Source organism: Rosa rugosa, chromosome 7, assembly GCF_958449725.1.
Source record: "Rosa rugosa chromosome 7, drRosRugo1.1, whole genome shotgun sequence".
Taxonomy (NCBI): Eukaryota; Viridiplantae; Streptophyta; class Magnoliopsida; order Rosales; family Rosaceae; genus Rosa; species Rosa rugosa.
This window is the reverse complement of record NC_084826.1, coordinates 8,179,146-8,205,042: the sequence shown is the minus strand read 5'-3', so window position 1 is coordinate 8,205,042 and position 25,897 is coordinate 8,179,146. Positions and strand designations below refer to the sequence as shown.

At 35.9% G+C, this 25,897-nt stretch overlaps 1 protein-coding gene across 2 annotated transcripts; it reads right to left on the bottom strand.

The window, feature by feature from the left end:
- Nucleotides 1-3,885: 3,885 nt before the first annotated feature.
- On the bottom strand, nt 3,886-24,578 carry LOC133719934 (uncharacterized). Of its 2 annotated transcripts, XM_062146125.1 has the most exons (44): nt 24,299-24,578; nt 23,633-23,818; nt 22,468-22,557; nt 22,196-22,266; nt 21,867-22,022; nt 21,505-21,622; nt 21,280-21,335; nt 19,619-19,673; nt 19,470-19,526; nt 19,260-19,361; nt 18,729-18,809; nt 18,559-18,611; nt 17,361-17,430; nt 16,832-16,895; nt 15,895-16,043; nt 15,678-15,805; nt 15,528-15,585; nt 15,149-15,246; nt 14,972-15,059; nt 14,786-14,851; nt 14,649-14,708; nt 13,445-13,531; nt 12,830-13,016; nt 11,976-12,019; nt 11,763-11,894; nt 11,553-11,681; nt 11,392-11,444; nt 11,251-11,299; nt 10,703-10,761; nt 10,385-10,524; nt 10,119-10,300; nt 9,409-9,537; nt 9,211-9,296; nt 8,960-9,075; nt 8,753-8,865; nt 8,384-8,507; nt 8,054-8,175; nt 7,405-7,591; nt 7,106-7,328; nt 6,355-6,679; nt 5,617-5,756; nt 5,095-5,219; nt 4,738-4,942; nt 3,886-4,355 (listed from the first exon to the last, which is right to left on the bottom strand). In XM_062146125.1, the coding sequence occupies exons 1-44, from the start codon at nt 24,401-24,403 to the stop codon at nt 4,232-4,234; spliced, it is 4,992 nt and encodes a 1,663-aa protein (XP_062002109.1). In that variant the 5' UTR covers nt 24,404-24,578; the 3' UTR covers nt 3,886-4,231. The 2 variants fall into 2 exon arrangements, with proteins under 2 accessions (XP_062002109.1, XP_062002110.1); XM_062146126.1 differs by lacking the exons at nt 22,196-22,266; nt 22,468-22,557; nt 23,633-23,818; nt 24,299-24,578 and having other exon boundaries at nt 21,853-21,975.
- Between the last annotated feature and the right edge of the window lie 1,319 nt (nt 24,579-25,897).

Sequence of the window (25,897 nt, the reverse complement as noted above, 5' to 3'; positions counted from 1 at the left end):
ATCAGAGAGAAACAAGCTTTCGTATGAAGATGATGACATTATGGACTCATATTTTTTGTGTATGTAACGTACAAAGATTATAGAAGTCTCCGTGCCTCCATTTTCAAAACTCTTGCACGCGGAATGTCGACACACGATACTGTATGCAATTTATTTTATGCTTTGGTGGTGGGACATAATATAGTGTTTTTTTTTAATGAGACACGATATGGGATTGTGATAATACATTGAGCGTGGAAATCTGTGTTTCTATTGACGAAACACAGAATTTCTAAGGGGGGGTGTATTGTATATGGAATTAGTGGAATTTTTAAAGAAATATATGGAATTTAAAAGTCTGGGTGTATTCAATATAGACTTTTAACAGTCTATGAAAGTCTTGAGGTATTCAATTAGGATTTTTAAAGACTTCATAAATTCCACCAAAATCTAGGGGTATTCAATTAGAACTTTTAAAAATGAATAAAAGTACAGAGGTATTCAAAATATCATTCATACTTATGGAATTAGAAAATCATGGATAATCATGGACTTTGTAGTGTTAACTATACATACCAAACTCCAATAATTTTCCAGCCTCCAGACCAAAGATTTCAAAAAGTCTATCAAAGTTTCCTCTTCAAAAAAAAAAAAAAAAAAGGTCTATCAAAGTTCTTCTCTCTACGCACGAAGAAGTTTGTCATTCATCATCTCTCTTTCTTAATTTTTTGTCTTTTCTCTAATCTTTTATGATATCAACATTTTTTGATACCCAACATGTTCATTGTAGTTGTTGAATGTGATTTTTTTTTTTTTCAATTGTGATACTTCGAACCCTAATAGCATAAAAATGATTTATGAAACCCTAAAACTCAAATATTGTGGTCTAACCCTAAGACCTTGAACCATACTAAATATTTTATCTTATTAATTAATTATTCTCATTAATTTGAATTTATATTATGGTTCAAAACAAGGTTGAACAATTGAATTTCAATTGATTGATTATAGATCAAGACATTGACCAATATTGCTACAATATATGTTAATCGGCGAAAACAAAATTGATGAGAATAATTAACCATAAACATCAAGTGATCTATATTGTATATTTATGTTGTTGAGAGATTAGGAATGAGAATAAACTCGCTAGACAAACTAACAATCATTAATTTGAGTCAATTTCTATTAGAAGATACTGGAGCATTGAAGAGACAACAAGTTATTATTTTGTTTTGTGTTTGGGCTGTATTTGTTTTATTTGTTTTTGTTTTTTGTTTTTTTTTTTTAATTTTTTTTTAATATTTTGTACATCCTAGGAAATCTGTAGAAGTCATTCATAATAAAGTATATAGATTTTCATGAATCACTAAAAGTTTGTTGCTAAAATCAATGGTTTTAAGAAATCCATAACAGTCTATCAACTTTTTAAAGAGTCTGTGGACTTTTCAAAAAGTCTGTCATTTAAAAAAAGTATGCACAAATCCAAATACAATACACCCCCCTAATGGATTTTTTTTAAATGATTTTTCATAGTCAAAAAGCAACAAAAGTCATTGAAAAAAAAATCAAATTCAATATTTCAGTATTTAGTAAGTTTACGCATACTATAAAAAGTTATAATCTATGAATACTAAGCTCATAGCACATGTATGAAATTTAAAACAAGATAGAGAGTCATATCCAAACATACCAAACCATCTCAATCCATAATTTTATTCACATTCTTCCATATAATTTAAGCTTCTAGAGCCAATAAAATTCTTAATTTTTTTTTTTCATAATAGATTAGATTTTTTCAAGACTCCTCAGATATGATAATGTTTCCCATGCCAACTAGCACCACTAAACAATTTGATAAATATTCAACAGACATGAGATCTATACTCGTTCATTTACATATCTATTATTTTTTTAATATAATGACAGGATTTTTTTTTTTTTTTTTTTTTTTTTTTTTTTTTGATATATGGGGGCCAAAAGGCCCAATGAACAAACACAAAGAAAACAATCAGGAAGTAACAACTACATTCCTAGTTCTAATAGTTTCACACAAGTCATCAAGAGCAGCATTCACAACTTGTGGAGGAGGTTGCTGAAAGTACTGCACTCCAAACTCAGACCCCAATCTGGACTTGGAGAGAATATCAGCCACCATATTAATCTCTCTAAACACATGTGAGACTTCACACGTAGAGAGCTTATTCTGCAGAAACTTGCACCTACTTATCATACTATGCAAAGGATGAAGATCATCCACCCCTTGATTTAGCATTCGAACTAAAATTTCAGAATCAGATTCAATGAGAACAGAAACACATTTAAGAGAGCAAGTGAGCCTTAAACCCAGCAGGAGACCCCAAGCTTCTGCCTCAAGAACAGAACCACTCCCTAAGCAAGCAGAGAAACCAGATATCCAATTACCATCACAATCTCTAATAACCCCCCCCCCCCCCCCCCAGCTCCAATACTTCCATTTTGAGTTCTAGCACCATAAATATTCAATTTCACCCATCCAGGAGGAGGCTTAGTCCATTTAACAGTCACAGCAGCTTTTTCAATGACACGAGTGTCACAAGTATGAGCACGACCCCATTCAGTCACAGTATCCAAAATAACAGTAACAGGATCAAAAGGGCACCGGAACTCACTATCAAAAATTCTCTTGCATCTCCATTTCCAAATAAACCAACATGTGAAAATAAAGATATTTACCCACATCAGGCCACCATAACAACGAAGTTTGCAATGAGTGTTAGCATGCAACCAACCATTCCAATCTAGGTTCCAAGTCCTAGCAATTGAGTCAGAGCACATAATCTTATTCAATATACATTGAGCCATGGGGCAATCTCTAAGCAAATGTAGCAAAGTTTCTGGACAATTAGGACAGTAAGAACAACTTGGATCAACAGTAAGATGTCTCTTAGCCCTTTCTACATTAGATAGCAGCTTACCATGACAAACCAACCAAAAGAAAGACCATAATTTGGGAGGGATAGATAAACGCCAAATATACTCCCAAGGAAATAAAGCAAAGTTTTCATGCTGAATTAAGCAGAGATAAGCAGATTTCATTGAAAATTTCCCATTGGAATTAGCTCCCCAAATCATTTTATCAACCCCACCGCCATCAAAATTGACAGGAATTCTAACAATTTCATTGATGGTATTTTCATCAAGAACTGAGCTTAAAAAGTTCATGTCCCATCCCACATCATTCCAGCAGTCATTGACCTTAAGATGAAGATCAATAGCAGAGGTATTTGAAATTTTCTGAATTAGGGGTCCTGTTCCTAACCAATTATCATACCAGAAATTAATGAGCGAGCCATCACCAACCCTCCAACAAAGGCCTTGAGTAAGCAATTTAGCCCCATAAACAATTCCCCTCCAGGAACTAAAACACCCAGAAGGACAAGAGTAATTAGAATGGAAAAGAAATTGGGATTTCACATACTTTTTGTTGAGAACATCGCACCAAAGCCCATTATCTTTCTGAAACATTCTCCAACCGATCTTTGCTAACATAGCCTGATTCATATGAACAGCTTTCTTCAACCCCAAACCACCATTCGATTTAGGCCTGCAAACAAGGTCCCAATTTATCATATGAACTTTCTTTTTTTCATCACAGTCACCCCATAAAAAATCTCTAGACAGTTTATCCAGGGAATTGCACACAGAAATAGGGAGTTTAGCAGTTTGCATTGCATAAATAGGCATGGTAGATGTTACAGCTTGAACCAAGGCGAGTATAATGACACGAAAATTTAATACGTGAGTACAATTGGAACACAACAACCGTTCTTCCTTTGAGTTTCACATTTTGTTTTTGTTTTACTGAGAAATACCAACGGAATCTAGGAATTGTTGGTAAGTTGGTAACCAAGAAGATTGTACTCATGAGTAAAACACCTCGTGAAGTAATTCAGCCTAATGTGAACATTATACATATGCAATTGTTGTGATTCATCATGTTCACAAACTCAAACAGTGACGCATTCAACATAATCTCGCAAGGCTTGGCATTGCCCTTTTAGTGGTTTCTATAAAGAGAACTCTTTACAGCCTTTACACCAAAGAATCAAAAATTGGTTCCTCAACACATCATGCTGAGGTAACTGTTTTCATACAACAAATTTGATATAATGTACACAGACAATATAACTGAAAAATCGAGGAGGAAAAAAAAAATCCTCAAGAAACCTTGTATTGAACAAAGTAAACCATTGTAGATCATGGAACTAAATTAGGACTGCTGTATCCTTTGAGATTCTTCCACAGCTTGACTGGTAAGGGAAACTCTTTCAAGTGACAATTCTTTGCTGATGAGTCTAAACAAGACTTGCACCGATGCTCTTACTTTTGCTTCTCTGTTTGACAAAATTATCCAAAAGATTTAGCTGTGATCACACTGATCTACACTAGAATAACGGTTACGAAGAATTATATAGTAATGTTTCTTTGCCAAGTATTTTATGACATATTCAACTATTCAAGTATTCCTAGAAGAGAATTCTACTATTATTATAGTGTGGTCAGCCCCACAGTCGCTCTATGAGCTTATGACTTGGTAATATGTAAGTGAACCAAACGCCATGTTGTTTATGAACATTCATTGGGAGTTAATGCCCCTGCCCATATTTCACTGTCCACTTTTCTGTCTTTTCAACAGTGTACCATTTGTATTTTGTACATAATTAATCATTTTGGCAAAAAGAAAAAAAAAAAAAAAAAAAAAAAGATTATTCTCACCTTGACACTATGAGCTCAGAAAAGGATGGAAATAGAACAAGAAGGTGCAAACGGTTATCATGATTCTTTTCTCTCGATAGGGCACCTTTCAAATATGGTTGCAAGGGAAGAATGGATGCAGTATCTGAATGAATTACTAGTCGGCCCAACTCTTCAAGAACATATATGATTTCTTCAAGCCTTGCTGCTGGCAATGGGCGTCCACCTGCAGGAATAGTTGGATGGCTTAAAGGTGTACAATCTGGAAGGTAAAATGAACTTAAGAGACCTATGACAGTAGAAGAGAATAAGATTTTTTATTTAAAAGGAAGTATGAGACTAGGAAGATAACTTCAAATAAGTTACATGACGACGTACCTAAATCATTTTCGTCATTCAGAAATCTGCTTAAGATGTATTCACATCTCATCATCAGTACCATGATTGCAATTTTACTCACCTCAGCTCTCGCTGAATTCCAATCATGGTCTTTGGTGTCATAACTGATAACATAATAACACTGTGAGATTACATCTTATTAAAAATAAAATGGGTATAAGAAGGTCTATACTTTAATGGTTAATACTATGTTTGGGAGTCTGGAAGAAAATGGAACAACAAATAAAACATAGTAATGAGCAGGAACACTGGTAGAGAAAAAAGTAGGGGAAAAAAGAAAAAGAAAGAAAGATCACTATGATGATTGTACTCTTCTTTTTAAGTCATCGATCGTTTCCCAATCATCTTTTTTGTTCTTTTGTTAGTCAAAGGTTTGCATAAAGTTATCCTAAAATGCAAGAAAATAAAAAGGTCGACCATTACTTGCTTGGAGCAACAATGAAATTAACACTATCGGAAGGTGCAGTTTAAGTAGAACAAAAACTCTATACAACAAATTACCTGCTCAAGGAAAACAACTTCTGTAAGCAAATCAAGGAAAACCTGCTGCAGTGGGAAGGCATACGTTCCACAAAATCAACAGGTAAAGAACCAGTACGTGAAGCACAACGGTCCAAGGTGGAAACGAGACGCTGCAAAATCTGTCAAAATCAAAGCCATTCTATTAGAACATATTGAAATAGAAGACAGTTGTGCGAGACCCATAATGAAATAACGCCATGCAGGTAATATGTATTTTAACATGATTAAGATGGGGAAAGGACGGTAAATGTGTACACCAAGGACCAGTAGACAATGAGCTCAAATCTTGAACCCAAACAAACGATATATGACCAAAATAACCAGCAGAGGTTACAAAATAGGACAAGATATGGGAACCCTCCATCAGACTCATATCACAAGAGGTTGAAATTGGAGCAATTTGAAAAATTAGAAGCCTTTGTGCAATTCGGTTCTGATCTCGAGAAAGCTACTCAATGAGGTCAAGGATTACATGAGTTGCTCAAACAACCTCAATAGCCCATTAGCAGTTACTATTGTATTTTTCTACAACATAATTCAACACTAAGATATGCCTAAAGATGTTACTACCATCATCCAAACCTGTTACTATTAACTCATCTGAGCATCAACACTAGGCACTAGGCACTGGCACTAAACAGCATGCAATATGTACACTGTTAGAACTATACATTATGAGAATCTACTATCAGTATTATGTCAGGTGAGAAAAATTACATCGATAGGTGCATCAATTGGTGACTTCAAAATCTTGTCGCCAAGAATGTGCAAGATAGTCATCTCAAGGGACTCGTCAGCTTTTACATCCACTGTTGAGAACGAATCAGAAGGAAGAGCTCGGCCACAATAACCCACAAGGAATACTTCATAAACATCAGCAACTTCCTTCCATATACGTGTTCTTGCAGGCTTACTAGCACCTGAATCTGATGCAGCATTTACAGTCGAGTTGCTGGCATCATCAACAAGAATGCGATTGAAGCCTTCAACAGCTAATCTCCAAAGAGAACCATCTGGATTGTCTCTTCTTGTAGTCATACACCTGAGACAAAAGTATGATGCTGTCATTTGCTAGTGAAAAAGCGTTTAATTATGAAAACAAGATCAACCATAACAGGTATTATCTGACCAAATCTTCCCAAATATCCAAGTCGTTTTGTTTTATTTTTAAACTTATCATATGAATGATATACAGAGCATATGATAGTCTTTAACAAGCCTGCCCTTGACCCATCTATTAGACAAGGGCAGAGAAACCTTTCATCTTCACCTAACAATAAGGAATAGGTCCTTGTAATCATAGATTAGGCAGATTACAACAGGTCTTGCCCGAATTTTCACTTTCTAGAGAGTTTAATATTAACTTATACACCTCAATTCCATTAAATGTCTCTTTCTGTCAACCTTTTCTAAAGCAGTCTATTCGCAACAGAATAAATTTAGCATTAGACGAAAGAGCCTTCAGTACCTCCCAAGACTTTGAATAATTTCAGGATACAAGATATACTTTTCAACTGCTGGAGCCCGTAGGAAAAGATCTACCAACAAGGGAACAAGCTTTTCCGCAAACATATAATTAGGAATGCAGGTTGTTACGGATGTCTTTAATCTAGAACTAGGAGAATCTCCTACTCCTGGAGTCATCGAAGCCGTCCCATTAGGTCTTTCATGTTTTATTTTCGAGTGAGTATCTGCAAAAGTAAATTCAAAATTTTCTTTAGCTACAGTTGACAGTCAAATGTATTGGGAGAAAAGCCAATTCTATACCTGGAACTCGGTCACTAGTGCTAGCTTCCTCTGCATCATCTTCCTCAATTTGTACGGTAGAATTCAGTCTTGGCAGAAATTGAGATAAATCCCGAAGAAGAATAAGCCACATTGAAGAAATGCGCTCAGTTGGACATAACATTGGAATGATTTCAAGCACAGTACGTAGTACAGGTGGAACATTTCCCTGGAGAAAAGTGAGAAGGTCATTTTCTCATAATGCCATATAAGATGGATAAAACCTTATCAATTTGTTCCCTGGTACTGCTGGTAGTAATAATGTATGGTCTAAACTTTCCTGATAGCTCATAGCTATAAGGAGAGTGTCCACTATTCGAAAGCACAACAATGACTGTCAGACAGGGTTCTCTTGAGCTACTTACTTTTAGGGTGATAAATTATACTACAATATATATCAAGGATGTTCATCTGGTCATTAGGTGACCAAGGATTTTGTGGTCACCCACCCCTGGATATAATATCAAGGGTTGACATTAAAAATTTTAAATGCATGCATCAAGCCCTTAATTAAATCCAAAGGTGGGTGACCACAAAATCCTTGGTCACCTAATGACCAGATGAACACCACTCCATTATATATAAACGATGGTTAGTTTCGTGGTTTTGGGTGGGGTTAAGAATCACTTACATATTCAGTTTCACAGTTATCGTTGGCAACTATGGCATGTTTCATTGCCAAGCGTATGACTGCAAGCAACTGTGTATACAACCGATCATCAAACATCCTTTGTGCTTGCACATATAGTTCCCCTGTTAGAAGTTCATAAAGCCACATAAAAAGATGGTTTACTTAATCGGAAGGTAAAAGTAGCAAACACAAAATTGGATGTGCAGCTATGCTAAGCATGTTAAGAGTTTAATTCATGATAACGAAGGGCATATATCTGGATTGATATGTCATTGCCTCCACCATCCATTCATGTATGTTTAACAGAGTCGAGTTGAATTAAAGCATTACCAAGACTGTGCAAAATCTCCTGCTTCACCTTGCTGGCTGCATTTCCACTCAGGTTTGTTGACTTTTGAAGAACAAGCTCGTAAACATCAAGTACTGATTCAAGATAAGGCATCGGCAAGTTCCCCTGATTGACATCAGATACGAAATGACATTCTATAAATTGTTCTCATAAAATTGCAGGAAGCATGCTTCTTTTGGAAGTCCCAATTTAATTTCTGTACTTTACTTTTCATAGTTAATAAAATATTATTCGTTCTTACATAAGGGAAAACAAACAAAGATAACAGAAAAATTAGGAGAGACAAGAGACAATTATAAGAACCTAGTTTACAAACATAAGAGTAACCTGGTTCCTTAAATTATCATCACCTTGGAAGAATGAGAAAGAATAGGTGTCTGTAAGCAATTTATTGCAGCAAGCGCAACCTCTTTGCTTCCATTTAATACACTATTCTTCACAAATAAAAGCAAAGACTCCCATCCTGCAGGGTGATACATCAGGTGTTATCTGTAGGATTGGCATCAATATTAATATAACAACAAATATCTCATCTATCAGATTCAAGCGTAAGTTACCTGACCAAAAATTGCTTAAACTTCTAAGAAAAGGAAAGAATGAGCGTAGAATACGGGCTACACCACCAAGGACAAGTACTAATGTCTCATCCCACTGTTTCTGAGCTGTGTTGCGACTGCAATTTCATTCAATAACAAAATTACTAAATTATTTTTAAAAATTTTCCTTATTGATGAATTGTAGATTTAGTCAGTAGTATTTCTTTTTTTCAAAGGAAGGAAAGAGTATATCTCTCTCTAAAGCTATATACCTGTGATGTATGAGCATATGAACTGCTTTTCCTCCTCGAGTTCCAAGTTCTTTCCCATGCCATTCATCTTTCGATGAAGTTGCAGCCTGAGGACAAGCAATTCAAATCACATCAGTCCATGACCAGATAAGTCTTTTATATCTTTCACAACTACTTTAACAAACCATGTGAGAAGCACGATCAAGTGTAGTAACAAACCATGTGAGAAGCACGATCTAGTGTAGGAAACACATAATTCCAAAGGCAATCTTCCCACATGCTTTTCGAAAGTTTTTGCCCGTGACTTCCAAGTGTCTGAAACAATGTCCTGACCGCTGAATTTCTAACCTGAAATAAAAAGTTCAGTATCAATGGTGGAATAAAACAGCTATTCCAGTAATACTGCTCAAGCTCCTTCATTGGAGGGGCTATATAGTACAATACAAAGGTCTGAAAACAAAATCAGATGTAACACTGTAAAAGTTCATTAAATAAAGGGTAAGAGATGAGTATGATATTGTATTAAAAATTACATAAATTCAACAAAAATCAAATCTTTATATGATATTGTATTAAAAATTACACAAATTCAACAAAAATCAAATCTTTATGTATATATAGCCACAGCTTAAGAGAAATTTACACTATCATGGATACTGTCACATGTCCAAGGCGTTGAAGAAGGGTTGCAATCTATGTCACTAAGACAAAGAAATTACCAAACAATGTAAATGAGACCAAAACATATTTCCAAAATACTATATAGAATTCAGGCATACTTGCGAGGGGAAAATGAAATTATGCAAAAGTTGCAAGAAATATAGATGTTTCTTAATCTACCAACATGAGAAACCATGTTGATTAAAAAACATGAGAAACCACAAGCATAGAATGAACAAAGAAAGTTGATTAAAAAACATGTTACCCACCTCTGGCCTCTCATCGGCTCCAAGCTTTTGAAGTAATGAGAAAACAGAGAAAAGCAGCCTGTCACTGTCAACTATAGTTAATGAGGGAACTTGCTCATTGGCATTATCTGAGCCATTGATTGTTTGTTCTTTTGGTATGTCACCATCCAACTGCTTTAGAATAGGATGCACATCAGAAATCCCTGTAATATTTCAGATAGGTTCAGTTTTTGCACATTTTTGACACAGTTTAATTGATGGGCTGACAGCAACAATGATGGTCTAACCTGTTTTCTTCTCCGCCCCAGGTCCATGGATTAGAGCTTTCACAATAAAGTCAGTTGTTGTCCATAAGAGGCCTATTGCTGTCAGACTTATATTCAGCTCTGTCTTTTGAGCACTGTATGCTCCAGTCACATCTACACATCTGCAACATAGATGCATCACTCACACAATCCTATTAGGTGTCCAATTGTGGTAATCATAGTTGTTCATGTTGCAGGACCAACGCTGAGCAATTGTTACACATATAAATCCACACATACTTTTCTCTATGCACAAGTGTGTATGTGCATATGTGTAATAGCCAAAGTTTGGAGCCTTACACTTGAAGGCAGTCTGCAGGTATAGTAGAAAGTCCGTCGTTCATAATCACCCGCAGGCACTACAAAAAAGAACATGCAAGGAAATTGAACCTACATGACCGACAAGACCACTAAATATAATAATATATATAGTTCTTCATAATAGCATGGTTCTGTTGGACTGAAGCAAGAGCAGCTGTCAGGTTGCAAACACAAGGGATATCTAGTAATAAACAGATATATATTTATATATATATATATATATAAGACATAAGAGAGGCTACAATCTGCAACTAGTTGTCGAACAATCTTTTCTGGGTCAGATATTATGAGAGAACAAAATTCAAAATCATAAAGGATGACTCCAAAAAGCGTTTATCATGGAGATGTAAGGGCTCCAATTAGATTCTTTGAGAGTTGCCCTAAGAAATTCTGAAGAGTACCACTGTATCAGCGCCTACTTAATAGACTTTATGTTTCAAAATAGATTTTGGTGCACGTCTGTATTCCATAAGGAGAGCTCCAAATTACGTAATTCATTTCCTAAATAGCTCAGATCTTTTACTAACCTGAAAGCCCAGAGTAATGAGTTCCTTATCTGAAGAGTCCGCTACAGACCTTACAAAATAAAATACATAGGAGACTGAAGTGAAACAAAATAGAACCACAAACAGAACGGATGACTGGAAAGGAAAGTAACTTAAGGCAACCTCAACATTTCAAGAATATTTGGCCAACTGTAGTGTAATTTCTCCCCATGCCTCTGTAAAATTTAGTGGTGTCAGTAATAAGACATTATGAACACAGGCTAGGGACCAAGATACACATACGAAAGAAAACATGAAATAATTTCATGTAAATTACATATTACCTCTAAAACATGCAGAAGAATTTTCAAAGATCCAGTACGTGAGTCAACACCAGTAGAAAGATAAAGAACCCTTAGTGGAGATATGACAGCACACTCAAGTGATCCCAAATCTGTAACCCCAGTATCCATCTGTAGAGGTATGAAAATGACAAGTAGGTCATTAATTCAGTAACTAATTTCACTCGGCCATAAGGAGGTGAAAGTTCTCACACTCTGAGATGAGCCATTGAATCTGCTTGTTGTGTTGTCTGGGAACTTGTCTGAACCTAAAACAGCACATATTGATTCATCTAATGCATCAAGGGCCATATTACGTAAATGCTGGTTAGAATTTTCTGCAAGCTGTAAGATATAAAAGTGTTAAACAAGGACAGAGGAAAAAGGCAAAAAAATATGTTTGAAGACAAATTTGACTTTGATCACCTCAAGAAAGTGGCCAACAACTTGATCCCACAATGGCTCCACTCCTGCAATACAGAAGCACGTCAATTACAGATCAAACCAGCAATACATTTTATGCATTCACATTTCTTATATTCAACTAGAAGGATTCCAGTATATATCATACACCCATTTACAGTCATTTAAACAAAGAGGAAAGAGATGATAATGATTATACTATTAAGATCAGGAAATCAAGTCTTACAGAGACCAATTTCTAACTAGTTTGAATATGGTCCATAAGAACAATTACCTTGATAAGTCAGAAAAGACAGATATCATACCAAAAATTCAATACTAAAACAGAACAATAGCTTAGTCTAAGAAATCATCTACATAAATAAACAAACATATACATATAAAATTACCGATATAGATAACTGTCAAAGTAAGATCTAAGATATTATAATCTTGCATGTCTCAGATAGTTATGCTAAGAAATGAGAAAATGAAAAGGATCCATACTCAAAACAAAGTTTAGTTAAGGAAAAAAAAAATAGGAAAAAAGATGTAAACATTTTCGAAGAACTGTGAAGAATTGAAAAGGAAAAAAAAAATGTACCAGTGAAGATTCGCTTCAACATTTTTAGCAACTATTACAGATCTACTACATTTTAGCTTACAAACTGACAAGAGGTGAACACAACTATTTCACTAGTAAGTTAGTAACACATGCAATGCATACTTTACTACCACATCTTTTCGATCTAAATGATGGTAACACTTGTAGAGCAGCAAACATTTCCTTTGAACAAACCTCTATGATTAACATACATCACTGAACGGAAAACCATTCAATTATGACTTTGTATTGCAGATTCACTGACATTACTTACTGTGTAGATTATTGACTAGGATGGATATCATTCTCTCCACTGAAAAGTTTATGTTTCCAACTTTTTGACTTGAAGCAGGTACAGATCCATTTGAAATCCCAGCCATGCATTGCTGTGACAGTTGGCCCAGTGCACAAAGAAGGGATTTTACTGCAGATATGTGCATCAGTGCTGAGCTCTCAAACAGCTTTGCACAGTGGAGGAAAGCATAAAGTCAGAGCATGTACTGTAGATACTAGATAGTAATAGAAAACACATGCACACATGTATACAAATATGAAAAGAGCTTCATAAGGACCCAAACAGCTTTCCTATTAGAAAAAATTGATACTTAAACAAAAACTTATTTTCAATTCATAATGAAAGAATTAAATTATATGAAAATTGAAAGATGGGACTACAAAAAGAATTTAATGAATATGGTTTTAGACAACACTGCATTGTACTTTTACATTTTGTAACACACAGGTCCATTAATTTTTGTTAATGAGAAGAAAACGGAAAAGCTTAAAACTGAACAAATGAATTGCCTATAGGTCTCCAGGGAATATTACTTTGAAAGGCTATCAGAAAGGCAAAAGGCTATCAGAAAGGCAAAGGTTTTTCATGGTTTACCTGAGAATTCAAGGATGAAAGAATATTTAAGTCACTGGATTGACCAGATGATTCTCTTGTAAGTTTTGGCACAGCCGTGGACACCTCCTGTCAAACCAAAACTATTAAACCGACATAATTAAAACCTTACATCGGGTAATAAATGACTATTTAAGGTAAATAACTATAACTAGAGACTTGCAAATAAAAAAATAAGAACTGCAGAGTTGGGAAATCTTTTTTTTTTTTTTTTTTTTTTTTGAGAAAGAAAATGAAAATTTATTAGAGCATAGAGCCAGAATGTTAGTGGACAAGAAGTCATCAAGACAACTGCAGAGATATGCATCTCGAGTTAAGATGAATCACCCAATGAAAGCTAAAAGATGCACACAATTGCCATAATTTGCAGCTGATCTTTCGAAAAGGAATTATTAGTACAGAGGAGAAACCAAGCTTTCAGACAGCAAATCACAAACTGATCTGATTGGGAGACATCAATAATTCAATATAGATGTGATTGGTAAATAAGCACACTATGGTTATTCAAAAAATAATAATAATAATAACCACACTACGGAATTGAAGGATTTTTGTTATGTCACTGTCTGCCTGGTCTTAGGTTCAACTGGTGATTTTCTCTCTTCTAATAATCCACCATGGAATTCCAAAGCCCTGTGAACATGCCTATACCTTCAAAACAACAAAGTAACTGAATGACCATACCTTGCTTGTCCACACACCACCCAACCCGCTATGCTCCAGAGTAACCCAGACCCAAAGCATTCCCCCCGCCCTTACTATGTTCAACCATTGGATACTATATTTGATATCCTTGTATCCATCAGCAAAAATGAACTAGAAGATCTTAGCATCAATTAATACCATCCTCCCCCTTTTAAGGCCATACTAATTTTATGTATAGCAATTAACCCATCCAGAAGACCATTGGATTATCACATTAGAATTGAACCATCTTCAAATGATAGTTGTTGTAAGAAAGGCCAATCAATGCTTCTTTGTATCAAAGTGCATTATTAAACATTTAATTGTAGACATAAACCCATTTAATTTCAAATACAGTTGTATAGGTTTAAAATGAATAAAGAAACTATGGAGGAATTGGTTGCAAGGCCATACAAGTAATTCAATATAATGATCCGTGCACATTGCAATGCAATACAATTCTGAACTGCAAGAATTATTGATAAGCATTTGCCAAGATTACCTGTGTGGTAGCATGCGGAGAATGGATTGCGCGGTCTAGGGCTGCGAGGGTTTCTAATACCTGCAGTAAATTAATGGCAAAGATGATATAAGTATGCATTCTATGTTTTTCTAGACGAACACGAAAGTACAACATACCAAAACCCAGGATGGGCCCAACACATTGTGTAATCTATGAGCAATGTTGAAGAGAGTTCTTAAGGCCTGAATAGGAAAATAAATTTTTTATCAGAATCCATGTACAAATTACTTATGACAACACAAACAAGGAATAATTGTAACAATAGCATTGTATACAGAAATAAAATGGACCTGACTGTCTACCTGGACATTCTTAGGAGTGAGAACAACACTTTCCCTTTGATCAACTACTTGTTCAGACCGTTTGGACCCAGGAGATTGTAAAGTAATGCTGAAATCTCAATGTAAACCCCGGAGTTTAATATTCTCAGTCGCCTAATTAAGACATGTACTTAAAACAAGATATCTAGAAAAGGCTACCTCCTTTTTTCTGCTTCAACGGGGAAAATGATTGTAAATTTGCAAAGTGATGCTAAAAAGGAGTTCAAAGGTTCTACAGCACCAAGAACTCCGCATGCCTGTATTGCAAGCAAACCATCATTCACTTATCATAATTTAGAACAAAGGGAGTCATGAAACTTTGGCAGGGAAATGCACGTCAACAACAGAAAAGAAAAAAGAATAACTTGAAAAACATGCGGGGTAAGGGGATTAATAAAAAATAGTTGAAAATGGTAGACAACACGCCAAGTTAATAAGTCAAAGTTGAAAAACATGCGGGGTAAGGGATCAATTAAAAATAGTTGAAAATGAAAATGGTAGACAACACGCCAAGTTAATAAGTCAAAGTTTTTGTTACCTGGGTGAAGGCCTGATATCCCTTCAGTATTTCCAACACAATAGCCTCACCTTGTGACCTTCAATTCAAAGTTTATTTCACGAAAGTTATTACTTAGAAGAAATAAGGCAAAATTTAATATATGTACATGCTTTATTAGAAGAGTCCAACCTTGACAAAATAAAGGAGAACGCATCTAGTATCGTCAACCATAATGAATCAACCATTGAGAGACAGAGAAGAGCAGCATTTCCAGTCTTCTTTGCAGGTGGATCATAGTCACATCTGGGGGATTCAATCTAGTAGACAGGGCTTTGTCACATAAAATGTTACTCTTAATTCAATGGCTTTAAGAATATTAGAATGTCCGAAAAAAGATGATAAATACCTCTCCGGAATCTACTGCTTCATCCGTCAATGTAGCTACTGTGAAGACAACACCGAGCAGACCTTCAACTGCCAAGGTTATACAATGAGCTTCACTAGCAACCAATACTGCAGCATTGGATGCATCATTATCAAGGCTCCACTCAACTCCTGTATATCGTGAATATGGTTAACTTGTGCAGCGAGGAATAGAACAAGTGATGAAGTGCAATATTCTTGTAGGTTTATATATATACCTTACATCCAAAAGAATTTATACTTGTACAAGTTGTACCACATAAATCAAATCAAGCAAACCATATTCTTTTAACCAATCATAATCTACCTTTAATGCACATTGTTTCCCATAGGAAGCCAATCATGAATTGTAAGGTAAAAACTTGAGGCCTTAAAGGGCAGAGCGTTTAAAGATTTGTATTAGTGATAGCGCACCAATGGACACCCAATGGATCAGTCCAAATCAATGCCTTAAAAAGAACGACCAGTCTATGGTATTTTAAAAACAGAGTAGGTCACTGCAAGTCCTATATTTAGCTTGAGCAAAGCCTGCACTTAAGCCTGCCCCAACAAGACTTTAGGCGACTAAGAGCGTTAAAATATGTGTCTTAGGCTCAGATACCCTTAATTAGTTCAAAATGTATCAAACTGAAAGCCAAAACCTCTTTTACAATATGTTCAGTTTTAGAATGGTGAGTTCCAGATTAACAAATTCTTAAGTTGTAAAAAGCTCTGTTGGCAAATTATTACCAATAGCAGTCTTAATAAATAATCAGTAATAATGATATGATGTTCTAACTCAAATTCATAATAACAAATTGTCAATCAGAACACAATACCTTCATTTCACTCATTAATTCAAAGAAAATCATACCGTCTTTGCGGTGTTCTGGTTGACGTCAGTTTAATTGTTCGAAATGATAATATAATACGTGATTTACCTTTAGCTTTGCTGTTAAACATCCCTGCAACAGCTGCCAGGCTCTCTTCACTAGTCTCTTGAACCTGTAGTGTTTAGGTTTCTCAGCCAATGGCATATATTATATTATATGTAAGAACACAGGCCTTATTCTTGTAAAAAGCACAAAGACCGTCTACACTATAAAATTTGAGATGCAACTGAGCTGACAAGAGAAAGCACTGCCAACTACAGATAAACCTCACTGCATTGAAATACAAACACTAACAAGATCTGACATGAATTCCTTGGGTGGGGCAAGTTGTAAAATAGAACATGCTCATAACTGTATCAATAAAGATATGGGAAGAACGATTTCACATGTAAGACATATAAGGCCTGTTTCAAACATGCTTCTGAGATGGCGTGCAGTTCGTCTCAAGACAAACAAACACATACAATTACCATGAAAGCAATCTATCCATCTCAAAACATACAAATAGACTCACATACACCCATCCTGACCAACAACTAAACAATATGGCTAGGGAGTATAAAGAATAATATCTTGCCTGTACACTTGAAACTACTCTAGCAAGAGCTTTCACCATGCCCTCCACAACATTGGTGTTCTTGGGATTCCTACATGAGGATGAGAAAAAACAATTTATACACACTAATGCTTTTGAGAAACTTAACTTTATAACCAAGATTTGAAACATAACTTGCATTAAAAAGAAAATAACTTGATAACTCAATAGTGCTTTGGATTCCTACAAGAGGATGAAAAAAATCAATTTATACACAATGCTTTTGAGAAACTTCACTTTGTAACCCAGATTTGAAACATAACTTGCATTAAAAAGAAAATAACTCGATAACTCAATAGTGCTTAGGATTCCTACATGAGGATGAAAAAATCAGTTTGTACTTTATACACAATAATTCTTTTGAGAAACTTCATTTCATAACCAAGATTTGAAACATAACTTGCATTAAAAAGGAAATAACTCAATATGATAGATATTCTCCCTGAAATAATCATTTCTTTCTTAGATGTCAACATTTTTTTTTAACCACCAATAATAACCTTAATAGGTCAATGCTTGCCTTCCAATGAATGAGGAGGAACTTCAACTGACCCAACTCTAGCATGTATTAGACATCAACCTGACCCTTCAGAGGTCTAGTCTAGTCTAGTCTTCAAGCACCCTATGATTCAAGTATACACAGGCTAAAAAAATAGAACTTTCCTTAAAAGGAAAGAAAAAGAATACATGACAGTCAACAATGAGTTCGCCACAATCATAACTTCGGGTAAAAGAAGAATGATTAGTGCACGCTTTAACCTAGAAAAGATCAAAGAAATCTCTAGTCTCATTAGTAGCCAACATTCTGGCATACATGAAAAGATATTAAGGTGCAGAAATAACCATTTCAGAAGATCCTTAAAAGCCCTCAAGGAACTTAAGTGCTCAAGAGCGAAGTGCATAAAAGGACGTGTGACTACAGGGGTTAAGTAGGATGTCAGTACACTAGCTAGAATACCTTGTGAAAATAGATTGGGCTAAATTGTGATCAAATGAGATGAAATTTATACCAAATCGGGAGGGGCCACTGTGCATGTAACAAATGGCATAGAGCAATATAAGCACACGCGCGCGCGCACACACACACACACATATGTACACAATTCACTCATCCTATAAACCAAAGAATAAAGGTGTAAACATTATTACAAAAGGATAGATAAGGTAACTGCAAACTTACATATCAAAGTTTTGGAAAAGAATCCGCAATGTCCTTGCCTCCACACAAAAGCCCTGTCAAAACTATGAACATTACAAAATACTCACAGTACTAAAGGATCACATAACGTTTCATATGTAATGCAAGAAATAAAGAAAAAAGATATGTATATGTTGCAATGTCAAAGTTACCCTCAGGATCTCAAGAACAAGAATACGATGCCATAATGGCAAATCAAGAAATGTGACCTTCACCAACATACTGAGGAAGACCTGCGGTTGAATAAGTTTAAATATAAGACAACAAATGGAATTGGGATATTAGTTGTACATTGATGCCACAGAAAAAAAAAAATTTAGAGAAAGAGATGATTGGGAAATTAAGCTCCAGCCAGTTTTTTAATCCTTAAAATCAACGGTGACTTGTGAGGACAGAATAAGGAGCGAAGAGTCTAACATGCTAAAACATGAAACTGCAGATTGATCATGAAACAAAATGCCAGCAAATGGGAAGGGGTGAGTTTGAAATGAAAATGGGTCCCAACATTCTGGCAACTCAATAGCAAACCTCAGAGGCCAAAGTGTGAGTTTAATAGAACTTTTTTGTGAAACTTCAATAACTAAATTGATTATTTCTCTTGTTCAACTATAATTGCATTATCTTTCTTAAGAGTTTCATTGGCATGTCATTTCCTGGCTAGGACAATCATATACAGGACACACCTCACATTCAGTGATAAGGGATGAACTGTAAAGCCGGATAATATGGGCAACTGACCGCAAGACCAAGCGTCGAAATGACGGCTCTCCTGCTTCCCCTTCAAGCTGATTCGACATTAAACATGATTTAGAGAAGCCACATTGAAGTTTCTTCAAAAGAGCACTAAAAGCCCCCAATAAATTACTTGACTACATGTTATATACGTAAATTACCTCCGCATTTGTACGAAGTGAGGTCATTAGAATTGAACATATCTGGTAACGCAGGACCTGTTTCCAGCAGTATTACAATTATGAAAACTTCACTAGCAAATGTATCAAATCAAAGGAAACATACTTAGACATGACACTGCTAAACTCACCTGCTCATAAGGAAGCAAGGTTCGGAAAACAGCCACATAGTTGGACAGAACAAACCTGGAGAATATACAAGGAGTAATCTTAATTGAAAATAACGTAATTTCTTTCAAATTCTTGATTGCAACGTCCCTGTGAATTTGTTTTCTGTTGTTTAGCAGTCTAACACACACTTCACAGGCATTATACTAGGGATAGCTTCTTTATATGTTCAGTGGAATTCATTATGACCAATCATGTACCAAATATATTACGTGACCCCTCCCAATTTTATGCATAAATTTCCATGTGGAGTCACTTGATTAAATATTGCGACATTACATATTCAACGGGACTTGAGGAAACTAGTATTTTCTTTGGCAACGGTTAGGTGCTACTGGCTTCCACCGAATTTCCGAGGAAAGAAAAGCAACAAAAACTCTAGCAAGTTGGACATTCAATCCTTTGGCAGATAAAATAGCACCATTGTACATACTTGAAAAGAGATATCATGAGCCTCGTACTCCCTCTGATGGAAAGGACTTCCAAGTTCTCATTCCTTCTGCCTTTAATGAATCTTCTATATCAAAGTTTTTTCTTACAATAAAACTTAATTTTCTAGATCTGTTCAACTTCAGTTTTAAAGCTGAGTAACATTCAATCATGAGATCTAAAATAACTACACAAATAAGACAAGGGACTAAGGGAGAACTTGACAAAATCTCTTCAAAGTGTAAATCTTATATGGTGAGAGTCGGGGTATGTTTAAATCCCCAAAAGAGAGAGAGAGAGAGACAGCTTGAGCATCAGACCAAAAGGCTGGACTGCAACTAAAACAGCCCGGACAAAAAACCCTAGACTACAACTGCTTTCCAATCTAAAAGGATTGAGGAAAGACTATTATACTCCCAGATACAGTCCCATAAAGATGCCCAGAATTTCACTCGCTCCAAAAGATCTTCCAACTCGGCACCACCATAGGCTGCAAAGATCCTTTTATTTATTTTCCATCCAAACCACCCATATCACAGCTAACATCATAGGCTTCAAAGGAAAATTTTAAATATAAGGGTTAGAGATGAACAATTTGAGGTGCTACTCCCTTTCAGCCTTCTCACTGCTAGATTGGAGTTTGGAAAGCCGCAGTGACATAATTAGTATACTAGTTTTGAATTTTTTAGGTTCTGAGGACTTCTTGTTCTCTCTTGTACTTTGATCTTCTTTTCTATAAAATTCATGTTTCTAAAAAAAAAAATTAATAATATGAGGTGCTACAGGAGGCAAATTTTTAACTAGAGTTAATGTATGTTAGGATGGACAGAATGAACCCTCTAACTCTGCCCCACCTTATTCCACATATGCCAAAAAGAATATTCATCCTAGTAGGTCTACGTTTCACAATATGGAGAGAGATTTTTTCTTTTTCTTTTTTAAGAAAAAACCATTTTATGACAAAAGACTGAGAGAGTAATACAAGGAGTGGATAGAAATCCATGACACTAGAGCTGAGAATGAAATATAGAGACTAGCAACCAGAAAACACTAGAAGCCGGCCTCACCCCACAACAGCTAACAGATTCAAAATCATGAGAAGAGGGAGCGTGACTTAAATAAATAGTAGAGATGTAAATTTGACACATGTATCTACTATTATGTTAAAAAGGACGCAGGTAGCAAGATCTCTTACTCCAGTATGTCAAGTGCAAAGGACCGCTGTAGAGAACTGACACGTAACCAGATTGCCTGTCAGAAAAAGCCGATGTCATCGTTATTGACAACATCACATATATGGCAAATGGGAAAAGCAAAAAAACAATAACAATTGTATCCCCAACACTTATAAACACAACATAGAAAGATCTAGTTATGGTTCTAAGGAAACTTTATAAATAACTTTTAAATCAGCACATACAGATCCACCTGCAGCAAGAGCTGTCAGGTCTTCAAGCAGACGAAGCCCAAGCTTTCCAGCTTTAGTTAGTGTCTCCCTCATCAATGATGACCGTCCAGAAACAGATCCATCCAAAGACCTGTCGATGTTGGGTTTGTTATATAACTATGGTAGAGGAAAACAATTAAAACCAAAGTGCAACCACCAGTAAGAATTTCTAGTCCACAAAGTTTTCCTTTTTCAACACAATACCACAGATGAAACAGAGATATGGAGAAAATACAATTTGCAGGCATTTACTAGTCACAGTTTACCAAAACACAAATGAGCAAGATAATGATGCAGAAAAATTACAGAGCTGTTGCTTACAACTTGTCACATACTCTGAAAGATTTATGCTGCAACTAACGTCACCACTAACTGGACTGGTCCGAGAGATGTAACCTCCAGAACTAAGCTTGCCGGCAGGAAGAGTCTCAGCGCAAACCACATGATCAAAAATCAGTGCTACAGCTTGCCTGAAAGTAGCTGCAGCAGTACTGGAAATTTCCAAGTTGAGATGGGTTTGAGATTGAAAAGAAAGAATTATGTGTGCAAATATAAAGTAGCAAAAGAAAAGAAGAATAAAACAACAGGAAAAAACAAAAGAGAAAGGTATATGAATCAACCACAAGCTCAACAATTAATAGCGTTCCAAATAATGTTATCTTACTTGCGCACACTGTCAGGGGACCTATTTTCGAGAAGCCGAAGGCATATACCAAGAGCTTGAGCCATATCGTCCTGTATGTTATAAAACAATTACGGGTATGAGACCCCAGGGCCCAACATATATCAAATTTAAATCAATAACCATTCAATAACAAAAAGGCCTGAAACAATGGGATGCAATGAAATCTTTTTCTCGTTATATTGACCATAGTCAAATGCTGACATAAATTTCAAAATAGTATGATAAAAAGTTATGTAACTTATGCTTGTTACCTCATTCTGAGGGTGTAAAGGTGACTGCAATATTATCAATACAGTCTGCAGGGTCTTAAGTTGAACACTCTCATCGGTCATTTCAGCATGCTGCCAGAAACAGATAAGCACGTAAGGTTTCAAGGAATGGGATTAGCAAACTGGGCAACTGTACTACTCCTCAAATAATATAACTAAAAGATTATATATATATAGACACACGCATATATATAGAATGACCAAGAGCAAGAATGCATCAGCTACTTCAGTGCCGATGCTCGCGGCCGCGCCGGGGGGGGGGGGGGGGGGGGTAGGGGGACTTTTGTAAGCACCATGCTCAACAGTCAGGGGCATTCTGAATTTATCATCAGAAACATAACCTTTTTTGACAGTGGCATGATTAGTGATGCGAACAATTGTTTTTACTCACCATTTGGCAACAAAAATCTTTCTTATCCAATGATAAATAAGTCAAGGTATGCACTTCAACCAATATTGGAGCCTACAACATTGGTCACATATAAATTGAGCTCATCTCACAGGGGAAAAAATCAAACGATTAATGATAAGTCTTCGTTTAGAAGGTTATGCTAGTATCAATCTTTGAACTTAAATTTTTTTAAACATGATTGAGCTCATCTCATGGAGAAAATTTCAAAACAATTAACTGTTAAGTGTTCAATGAAAGATTCTTCTTTGCAATAACAATCATCTCATGGAGAACCTACGATTATTTAAATTATCAAGATATTCAAATAGGAAAGCATAAAGAGACAAATACTTTCTAATTTATTCACTATTAAGGGAAAAAAATTAATAGATATCATCTAATCTTTTAAAATATGAAGTATATTCAAACTAATATTCGGCAGGCGAGATCTGTTCTTATAGCAGCATAGGATGTAAAGCTAGAATACTTAAAAGGGCTTTTAACATTGCAATCTTTATTAACAGCAACTATTGTATGGTGAAGAAGCATTCACCCTGTAAGCAGGAGATAAAGAAAAATATAGCAGTAGCAACAGTAAAGAATAATTTGACAGAGCCAACAACAAGAGCTTAACAAAAACGAAGCTTTACATGCACAATCAGCTCACCAAATATTTCCACTTCCCTCCAAAAATTGTTTCTGAGAGTATTTTAATGTTTGGAACAGAACACATCCCAATTATAAACATGCACTTACATCCTTCAATGTACAAAGTATCTCGTGCAGAGCTGATGAAGCAACAGCATCATGGGATATAAGCTTTTGTAGACAAGACAGTCCAATAACACTCAACTTCACAGTTTTAACCTCACAAGCCATCAGGAAGATTCTCAATATGTCCTCATTCTGCGCAATCTCACCAGGACTTGACAAAGAACGGAGCTGCAAAGTGAACAGTAGTAAACATATAACTAATCAATCTCGGTCGCTCACCGAAACCAACCAATGAAATTCACTTCTTTCAGCAATAACTACAGTGCACAGTACTTAAAAGACCCAATGCACTAGGAATTTGCATATAATGATAAATGATTTAACCATACTTGACTGCTAAGCAAGATAGGGATTCGGCTTTTTAACACTACAAAGAAATGCAAAACTTAACTAGATTGCACAACAGTAACTTGTGAACTACTTCTTTCCTAACTCGTAAATTACTAATTCGGCTTCAGCTCCATAAATTGAGATTAACCTGATAGCATTACTAAGCTTCAATTCCTCTACTTACAATATGATCAACTTCGCTGAGTATTATAGTTTACTTAGAACTATTCATTTCTCTACCAAAGCAATTGAATTTCCAGCAACACCAATTATATGCATGAATTCTATACATGATGAAGAGTTTTGAGAATGAGAGACCTTTATAATTGCGTGCTCAGCGCCGTCTTTGACAGCAGGGTAGCGACGCCGAGCCTCGGCGGAGAGAGCGCGAAGATCTGACTCCAAAACCGCCATGAAAGCCATCGCGAATTGGTGAATGGGAGATCAGAATTGCTCGGAATGTGAAGGAGAGAAGCATCCAGATCGGGGAGCTCAGAGAGAGGCAGGTGCTCGTTTTGTAGTAAAAGATCTTGGAGCGAGAGAGTGATGCGTAGGCTGGAGAATTTTGGACAAGAAAACTGTTTGGGCTTGGAATATTATAAAGCCTTTGCAACTAATACTAATAGTGTGTGTGTGTGTGTGACAAAACCAAAAGAAAAACCTATTTTCTGTTATGGCAATCCAAGATTACTTTTTCTATATATAACCAACTAAAATAAATACTAAAAATAAAGTATCGAAAATAGTGCATTCTTGCCCCCAATACCATTTAATCTAGTTGCATAAATTTCTTCTTTGTAAGTGGGAGATCGACTCACAATAGGCTGGTTGCTGTATCTGAGTTGTTGATTTGATCCAAAAAAAAAATAGTGCATTCTCTATTCTTAAGTATAAAAAATTATTTGAAATATTTATAAAAACAGCTTGCTCTTGTCAAATTTTACTAATGCGATCACCAATTAGCAAGCAACCGTAGAACTATACTAATTGCATCATTTTTAGCAGGTTTCCACTCATCTTTTGATAAGAATTTTTCATTATCAATACAATTGTCATCTTTCCAAATGCTCATTTGTGTACTTAAGAACTTATAGGCGGTCTTTAAATTGAGTAGTGTCATTGTCTATCATATTGGTTATATGTGTCTCTCAACTCTCAAGAAAAATGCTAGCCCTCTCGTGCGTGACACATATAACTTGAGAGTTGACTATCATGTTGTCTATCTTTTTTTAGATGTTTCTTTCTTATGCGCATAACCAATATGACAGACAATAACTCTTTGGAAATGTGACACTGCATCATAATAAAACATTTATAAAAAAGATGGGAACCCTAGCGCAGCTCCCTCTCTTGGGTGGCGTTGCTATTGGACTTTATCGTGGCAGGCAATTGTCTCCTTCAGTTAGTCCCAACATCTCCAATTGGTTAAAGCTGAAACATTATCTAGGTGTGGCTCTGGACTGCAGGGTTTGAGATATCTTCTTTCTCAATGTCTGGTATTTGATTCTCCTCAAGGCACGAGTTCTGGAGATCAAAGTCTATAGAGGTGGTTAGTTGCTATATATGTCACGGGTGGCCGTGGTGGTGGCGGGCTTGAGCTTGTTTTGGAGCCAACCTGGTTCAGCTACACCAAGGTGGCACTCGTGGCTTTATAGCGGTATGGGATCCGAGACAATTCATTTGGATTTGGTTCAATTAAACAATTACGATATGGTGCAGATGTTGTGGCACTTGTGGCGGTGGTGGGATTCCAGGCCCAAGGTTTCTAATAGGACGAATTGGCTCGAGATGTTCTTATGCGATTTGATGCTTGGTGTTGTAGCAGTGTTGCCATAAAGCCTAGCATGTGTTGTAGGTTTGTGACAAGCTGAATTTTAAATTTATAAATTTTAAAGTGGAAAGTTATTATTGAGAAAA

Bases quoted from the DNA above. Each gene is read 5' to 3' on its own strand.
- LOC133719934 (XM_062146125.1), bottom strand. From the start codon at position 24,403: ATGGCTTTCATGGCGGTTTTGGAGTCAGATCTTCGCGCTCTCTCCGCC. The intron at 19,674-21,279 runs GTAAGAGATCTT...TATATTCTCCAG, and splicing joins TTTGCACTTGACATACTGGA to GTTTGTTCTGTCCAACTATG. The intron at 10,301-10,384 runs GTTAGACCATCA...GAAATATTACAG, and splicing joins TGGGGCGGAGAAGAAAACAG to GGATTTCTGATGTGCATCCT.